Source organism: Sorex araneus, chromosome 2 (genome assembly GCF_027595985.1).
Source record: "Sorex araneus isolate mSorAra2 chromosome 2, mSorAra2.pri, whole genome shotgun sequence".
In the NCBI taxonomy this organism is placed as follows: Eukaryota; Metazoa; Chordata; class Mammalia; order Eulipotyphla; family Soricidae; genus Sorex; species Sorex araneus.
The window spans coordinates 155,605-163,479 of record NC_073303.1 but is presented as its reverse complement, the minus strand read 5'-3'; the positions used below and the strand labels follow the sequence as shown (position 1 = coordinate 163,479).

Below are 7,875 nucleotides of genomic sequence, written 5' to 3'. Positions count from 1 at the left end.
GCCCGCATACGCGCGAGCGCCTCGGAAATTTCCTAAAGCCCCGAGACCAGTCCCCTCTCCGAGAGCCGAAAATCGAATGCGTAGCCCATGGCTTCCTCCGCGCTCTCCCCGCCCCCACCCCACCCTCGGGGTCCCCGGGGGGGCGGGCGGGGGTGTACCCCGAGCGCGCGCCCCTGCGCTGCAGGCTGCGCCCCGGCTCGGCCGCGGGGCTGGGGAGGGTGGACCCAAGGAAGGGCCTCGCGCGCGGCCCCCCGCGCGCCCTCCCCGGCTCTGCGCCTTTAAGCCCCGCCGCCCCCGTGGGGAGGGTCGGGGCCGGCGCGGGAGCGGGAGGGACACCGGGTGGAAACGACCGAGTGGGCGCGCCAGGACTCCCCGGCTTCGAGCGGGGAGGGGAGCCGCGGGCTGGGGATGCGGTCATCCCGGGGAGGCGCGCGCGTTCCCCGGAGCCGGCCCCCGCGCCAGGCCTGCCCGTGGGCGGCCGCCGCGCTCCCCGCCCCCCGCCCGAGCGCACCATTGGCGGCGCCCCCGCCCCCCGCCGCCGTGGCCGCGCTCGGCGCGCGTCTCTCCTCCCTCCGCCGCGCCCGCCGCGCATAAAGTCCCCGCGCCCCGGAACTTGTCGGCAATGCCTGTTTTCCAGCTTTCCCCCGCGTTCTCCAAACTAACTGTGTGAAGGGCTGCGGCCGCAAATGGTGTGACCACACGTAGGATGGGACTTTACCTGAACGGCAGATGCGTCTCGCTCATCCTCGCGGTGCAGATCGGTGAGTGGCCGGGCGGAGCGGCCGGTCCCCGGGACGCCCACCGGGAGCGCGAGGACCGCGCCAGCCCCGCGCGTCCCGGGCGGGACCTTCGGAGGCTCCCGAGGACCCCTGGAAACGCGTGTTCTCTCTTCTTCCCAGGAGGGTCCCCCTGTCCCCCCCCCCCGGAAAGCTCACGTCCATCTCCCGCTTCCCTTTGGGTCAGAACCACCTCCTCCCTCCCTCCCTCACGCTGCAAGGCAGCTTCGGAAGGAGCAGAGGCGAGGCGCGCGGGGAGTCCGGGCGGACAGCGGGAAGTTCGCGGGCCGAGGACGGCGCCACCGGAGCGCGGGCTGGCGTGCCGGGAACTTTGTCATCCTCGCGCGCCCCCTCCCCGGGCGGGCTGCGGGGCCGCTCAGGTGCGCGGGGCCGGAGGGCCGGCCGGTGCGCGCCCGCCGCCCCCCTGCAGGAGAGACCGGCGCCTGTCCCACCTGGGCCGGCTCTTCTTGTTCCTTCGTTTATTGGTTGATTTGTTCGGGGCTGACCGTGCCCGGGTTTATTTCGTCTCCATTTTATGTTCAGGAATGTTGAATCGCTGTGGCACGCTGAAGGGCTTTTTAAAAGTTTACGATTTTTTTTACCCCATCACGGAGGGGCGCGGGAGAACCCGGCTTCCCGCCGCGGGCCGGTGGTCTCCACGGGTCTAACGGGGCAGGACCCGCAGATCAGGACTAGGAAGGACTAGGGAGAAGGGACTCTCGGAACCGTTTTCTGGAGCGGGGCTTTGTCGCACGCCTCCTCTCGGGCGCCCGTCTTTGCACACAACCCTTGCCGTATTGGGGGCAGAGCGCTTCGGGGAGTTGGTTTGGAGCAAGAGAGGATATGTTTAACGAATTTTCTCACCCCCCAAACAACACACACCAAAAAAACCCAGGAAAGGTGCAATAAACAGGGTTGGGGGTTCTGCAGATCCCAGCAGAGCCTTTGCAGTGGGGTGCTCTGCGCTGACCTGATTTTGAGTAGCTGGTCCGTTCTGCAGGAACATTAGCAGGGTGTATAGAGTGGACGTGGGAGGGTGGCGTTTTCCTCGGATTTTCAGAAATGATTTGGTATTTGGGACCTTTATGTTCCAAGCCCTTAATAATTAGGTGAAGGGCTGCAGTGAATTTAAAAGTCTAATTCCCTTAAATCGTTTAAGTGTGCAGACTGTGTGTGGAGGTGGGATTTACCCGTCGGCCCACTCCTGTGTCCAGAGCTGCAGACAATGGTTATTTTCATCGAAAGATTTAATTGGAGAAGGTTTGGGGCTCTGCTCTCTGTGGGGTCAACTCCTAGCTGGCCCCATGCGCCCGCCCGCCCGCCCGTGGTGTTGGAAGGAGCAGCTCTGCCCGCAGACCCTGCCGTTCCCGCACTCGAGCTGGGTCTTTATTAATTCATGGCTGGGCGCTGTCCCAAATCATTGACATTTGGCAAGACAGTGGGGGGGGGGGAGCGGAGGTGGAGAGGGTGGTGGACGCTGAGGAGCTGGGAATGAATGAGGCTGGACAGATGAATGAAGGGAGGGAGAGGCATGGGGTGGGGGCACACACGCCCCCCAGCCGGTGAAACCTGGGTAGAGGACACCAAGGGACACTGCGGGCTGAGGCGGCCCTCTGCTGCGAGCTGCAGAGTGGCCTCCAATCTGCTCCTGGCGGGACCAAACGTGGGGCTCACACACGCGCACACGCGTGGAGTGCAGGGCTTGTGGGCACTGCCTGGGAGCTAACGTGGCCGGCCGCCCGCCTCCCCTCTCCCCTGCAAGCCCCAGTTTCCCTTTTTAAAAAGCCCTCAGTGCACCGGAAGGGCTGCTTTCTGCAGCGGCATTTGGGGGCTCGGAGGGGGCGGGCCTGCATCCTCCTCCCCTGGTGCTGCAGGGCTGCCTTTGTGGAGCCGGGAGGAACGTGCTTCCCGGAACGTGATTCCGGGTCTGAGCTGCTGCTTCCTGGGCACTTTCACCTTCATTCCCCGGGGGTCTGAGCTGCTGCTTCCTGGGCACTTTCACCTTCATTCCCCGGGGGTATCCATGGGGGCTTGGTCTGCCCAGGGCCCCAGGAACCTTTGTCCCTTCCCCGCAGTTCCCGTTCCGACTAGATGGCGCAGGGCCGTGCAGGGCCGCCGCAGTCTGCAGGAGGGGCGGGCTGAGCTGGGCGGTCACCTTCCCGTCCCTGTGGGGACCTGTGCCTGTGGGCGGGAGGGGCAGGGAGGGCAGGGTCCCTCGGGGACACGCACACACCCGCACCGCGGGAACGAGGCAGAGCTGGCGCCCGAGTTCGTTTGCATTTGAGGAAGATGGGGCCTCCTCGCCGCCTCAGGGACCCCTCGGCTGGGCTGGCGGAGCCCCCCGGACCCCTGGACAAGCCTGGGGTGGGGAAAGAGGCCGGGTCAGCTGCAGATCTCCGCTTCTCCCCCCCACCTGCAGGTTTTGGCCAACCTGATGCCTCTGCAGTCTCCTGTCTCCTCCCGCATCCCCATGGTCCCTGCTCCCCCTCCTCCCTTCTACACCTCCTACCATCCCCCATGCCTGATCCCCAGTCTCCCTCCCCTCCTCCTCCACCCCCTCCTCTCCCTCCTCCAAGCTCTCTCACCCCCATCCCTGGAGGGAGCCCAGCTGGTGTCCCCAGCGTGGGGTATCTGAACCCTGGGCCGGGAAAGGTCTCACCCACTGCTTGCAGCATTGACGGTGGCCGGTTTCCTGGGCCTAAAGGCTGGTGGGAGCCCAGCCTCACGCCCCATCCCAGCACCCGGACCCCACCCTCCGCTAAACCGGGAGAGGTGGGGGAGGGGAGGGAGGGAAGGGGAGGGCAGGTTTCATATCGAATCCAGCATTTCGAGCAGAGCGGGGCTGGATGTTAGACTTGATGAATCTGTTCCTTCCGTGTCCCCACCGCCCTGGGGAGGTGCTGGGGACAGGCTTTTCTCACAGCACCTACGGTGTCGGGTTGAGTTGTGCCCCCTTGCCACTACCCCCTCCTCCCACGCTCTGCGGAGACACCCCCACCCCCCCAGCCTCAGCTAGCTCAGGAGAGCGTGACTCGGAGGGGAAGTGTTGGAACGAAGGAGGCAGTGAGGGGAGAGGGAAAGAAAAGACGGGGGAGGTGAGAAGAGGGGGCGTGGGGACAGAAAAAGATACCGGGGAGGGGGTCACCGGCTGGCGGGCCCAGCCACCCCCTCGTCCTCCCCGCTGGCCGGGCCTCTCTCTGGGCCGGGCGGGGGCTGACCATGTCCATCCCGCAGCGTCCCTGGTGCAGGCCGTTCGGGCCGCGGGCAAGTGTGATGCCGTCTTCAAGGGCTTCTCCGACTGTCTCCTCAAGCTGGGTGACAGCATGGCCAACTACCCGCAGGGCCTGGACGACAAGACCAACATCCAGACCGCCTGCACGTGAGTGTCCCGACCCCTCCTGCCGCTGGCCGGGGTGGGGTCACTGGGTGCCCCCACGCACCTGGGGCTAGGGAAGGCAGGCTTGCTCTTTTATCTGGACCGGCTGGCCCGTGAGCACAGGCAGAGGGGTCCTCTCCGGCAGCCCAGGGAGGACAGCCCCTCCTGCCCCCCCCCACCCCAGGCCAGTAGCAGGGACACAGAGCGGCCCAAGCGTGAGGGGAGCTGTGATGCCTTCCCCACACCGCCCTGCAGTGCAGCAGGGAGCTCCTGACTCGCGGACGGGGGTGCTTTCTGCACCTTCTGCCTCACCCGCAGGGCCTCCTGGCTGGGGGCGGGGGACGCAGCATTAAACGGGACTGATTTCGCCTCCCTGCTGCCCCGAAGGAGGGTTCCTGCACAGGGCCAGCTCCCAGCCCAGCTCTGCGCGGGGAAGCCGGCGACCTCCTGCCCGCCCTCGCCGCCCCCCGGGGCTGGTTATTCCGGGTCGCGTTGTCCTGTTAGCCGCCGGGTGTGGGGCTGCGACCCCGCGGAGGCAGCGCAGAGGAGGCCGCAGCGCTCGCGCCGGGCCCTCCCTTCTCCTCTCCTCGCTGCTGATTCTGAACGGAGGAAGCGGGAAAGCGGCGCCAGCCCGACTCGGAGCCGGGAGCGCGGCGCCGGGCGACGCACGCGCGGGTGCCCTGCTGGGCCGCGGGAGCGGGCAGGAGGAGACACGCGGGGAGGGAGCCTGGGCGGACTGGAGGATCGACCCGGAATTGATCACGGGTCTGGGTTATTTTTAGTCAAGGGATCTATTTTTGGGTTTTCAGAAGAAAGGGGACGATTAAGGAAAGGGGGCAGGCGGGCGGGGGCGGGCGGGGGCGCGCAGGGCGCGGTACGGGGCTGCCGAGGCTCCAGCCGGGTCTGGGGCGCGCGCGGCAGGGAGTGGCCGGGCGGGTGCCCCACCCCCGAAGCGGGTGTCCTCGGAGGCCCTCAGGCCCTCCAGGCAAGGAGCGGGGAGACGCAGGGAGAGCGCGCGACCACCCACTCACCGCCCGGCCAGACCCCAGAGGTCCGAGGCGCCGCCCGTGCGCCCAGGAGCCGCGAGGAAGGAGAGGGGAAGAGGCGGGGGCTGGGAATGCTGCGGGAGCGGGAACCCGGGGAACAGGGGCCCGGCAGGGGCTGGAAAGGGACACAACGCGGCGAGGGGAGGGGAGCCCGGCCTGCGCGCGCGCCCCGGGTGGCCGTAGAGGCCCTTCTCCTGGCCTGACCTGCCTCTCTTCTCTTCTGCCCCTCGCCAGATACTGGGAGGATTTCCACAGTTGCACTGTCACGGCCCTGACGGATTGCCAGGATGGGGCCAAAGATTTGTGGGATAAACTGAGAAAAGAATCCAAAAACCTCAATTTCCAGGGCAGCATGTTCCAGCTGTGCGGCGGCGGCAGCGCGGCCTCGGGCGTCCTGCTCCCGGTGCCCGCCGTGCTCCTGGCCGCGCTCTCGGCAGCTCTGGCCGCCGCCTGGCTGCTCTGAGCGCGTCCCCCCGCGCCCACCCACCATCCACCTCCCGGAACGCCCAGGAAAGGCCCTTCGCTCTCGGGGACGCGGCGACCCCGTGCCACCTCGCCAGCCGCGCGTCGGGACTGCGGGAAGCCGGGCCCCCCGTGCCACCTCTCCGGCCCGCGCGCCCGCGCGCGCGCGTCCCTCCCGCCGGCCGCGCCTCACTCAGCTTTCGTTCGTCTTCACACCAAAATAAGACCCGCCTCAGAGACCCGCCCCCATTGGTTTCCGAATTTTAGGTTTTTCCGTTTTCTTTTTGGCAAAAGAATCTCAGGAACGGCCCTGGGCCACCTCTAGTCGCCATGTGGATGGAACGCGCGCCGGGATGGGCGCAGCAGGCCTGGCTGGGTCCGCGGCCGCGTCCCCGCGCGCCCGAGCGGATGCCCCAGCGAGCGGCTTTCTGCCACTCCACCTTGTTTTCACCATCGCCACTGCTCATTTCTCCGAGAAAACCCTTCGTGTGGCCGAGTGGGATGGAGAGAGAGGAAAAGGGTGGGGGGACCTGGTTGTCTAGGTGAAGCCCCCGCCCCGACAGGCTGCGGGCCCCACCCGGGACGACACACCCCCGCCTGCCCACAGCCTTTCTGCCCGCCTCTTCCTTTAGCCGTCACCCATCCAGTAACGTCCATCGGGATAGATCGCGGGGGGGGGATGTCAAATGTTCATCTAAATTATAGTTAAAAAAATTTTGACATAAAAGAGCCTTGATTTTAAAAAACAAAGAGAGATGTAATTTAAACAAAGTTTATTATAAATTAAATTCAGCAAAAAATAAAAGATTTGCTACAAAGTATAGAGAAGTATAAAATAAAAGTTATTGTTTGAAATGGCATGTGGCGTCTGTTTTCCGCCCTGCGCCTGCCCGCGCCTGCCCGCGCCTGCCCGCGTCCACCTACCTGCGCCGCGCGTCCTAGAGGCGGCCGTTTCCCGGGGTCCAGCTGACCGGGGCAGGAGGAATCCACTCGGAGACACAGTCCTCCCGCGGTGGCACCCGGACCCGCCCGCGCGCGCGGTGGCCGCCGGCGAGGGAACCACCATTGAGGCGCGCGGGGCGCGCGGGGCTGCGTCCCTGGCGGGGCCGGACTCGTTCATAATTGATAAGGCGGCGCGGCTGGAAGAGCGCGGAGATGGGCCGCATCGATCGCCCGAGCCGCTGCCCCTCTATTTATAGGCCCCGCGTGGCCTTGCGCGCGCGTAAACCCTGGAGGAGCCGAGGCGGGGGCGCGCGGGGATCGGCGGACCCGGGACCCGGTTTCCTGAGGAGACGGAGGGGCGGGGACTCTCTCCAAGCCAGCCGAATGTCTGTCGGGTTCAGCAGGACGCACCTGCGCCCCCAGTACGCGGGGCGGGCCCCCCGCATCCCCGCGCCCCCCTCGCAGTTACCCCGGGAGCGCAGGGTGTTTTGAGATCCGAGTTCGGGTACTCCAGGGTCTGACCTTCGCAGAGCCAGAGGTTAAGGAAGGACAAGGGGGGTCCTGGGCCTGGCTTGGCGTCTCCGACTGGAGCTGGGGAGGAGTGGGCGCCCCCGCTGGCCAAGCTCGGTGGAGAGGCGGGAGGAGGCCAGGCTTTGGCCTGGAGGGACCTCTGCAAGGTCCAGACCGGGCCTGCGCGCGCACGAGGACGCCCAGAGCGCCTTGCCTCGCCTCCAGGACAAAGCACGGCTCCTTGGGCACGCGTTCTTCTGGCGCGGGGTCTCTGACTTTGCCCGTTACTCTCGGTTTAATCCTGATGAACCCACATGTTCACTGATGTCATTGCTCTCAGGAAGCCCGAGATGGCCGGGAGCTGGAGACGGCCCCCTGGCCAGCCCGGCTGGGGTTTGTCCTCTGAGGCGCCACTTGGCCTGAGGCCACTGAGATGGGACGGAGGGCGGGTTCTGCTGGGCGTTGGCCAGGGACAGGTGGGCTTATCACGCGGGGAGTCTCCTCCCTTGCTCCGGTGTCCTCAGGCCCCTCCTGCTGGCTGGGCAGGCCCAGGGCTCGAGTCCAGCCCACACTCACCCCAGTGCATCCCCATGAGCCCTGGGGGTGCAGGTGAGGCAGAGCTGAAGCCTCTTCTCAGCCCTTCCAGAGGAAGCACACACACTTGCTAGCCCTGCCAGAGCACCGCTTCCTCCAGGATGGCTTCCAAATTCTCTGTTCCCACCCGCCCTGTGCACTGACCTGTGTGTACACATGAGCACAAGTG

General features: G+C 66.4%; 1 protein-coding gene across 1 annotated transcript; it reads left to right on the top strand.

Moving 5' to 3' along the window:
• Window positions 1-355: 355 nt before the first annotated feature.
• NRN1 (neuritin 1) lies at window positions 356-6,518 on the top strand. The gene is made up of 3 exons (XM_004618858.2): window positions 356-761; window positions 4,011-4,155; window positions 5,433-6,518. Exons 1-3 carry the CDS (start codon window positions 707-709, stop codon window positions 5,659-5,661), a joined length of 429 nt encoding a protein of 142 aa, XP_004618915.1. The 5' UTR covers window positions 356-706; the 3' UTR covers window positions 5,662-6,518.
• The last annotated feature ends 1,357 nt before the right edge of the window (window positions 6,519-7,875 follow it).

What these genes read in the sequence shown, in the direction of transcription:
- NRN1 (XM_004618858.2), top strand. Translation starts at nt 707, where the DNA reads ATGGGACTTTACCTGAACGGCAGATGCGTCTCGCTCATCCTCGCGGTG. An exon ending in CATCCTCGCGGTGCAGATCG is followed by an intron (nt 762 to 4,010) that starts GTGAGTGGCCGG and finishes TCCATCCCGCAG; the next exon opens with CGTCCCTGGTGCAGGCCGTT. An exon ending in AACATCCAGACCGCCTGCAC is followed by an intron (nt 4,156 to 5,432) that starts GTGAGTGTCCCG and finishes GCCCCTCGCCAG; the next exon opens with ATACTGGGAGGATTTCCACA.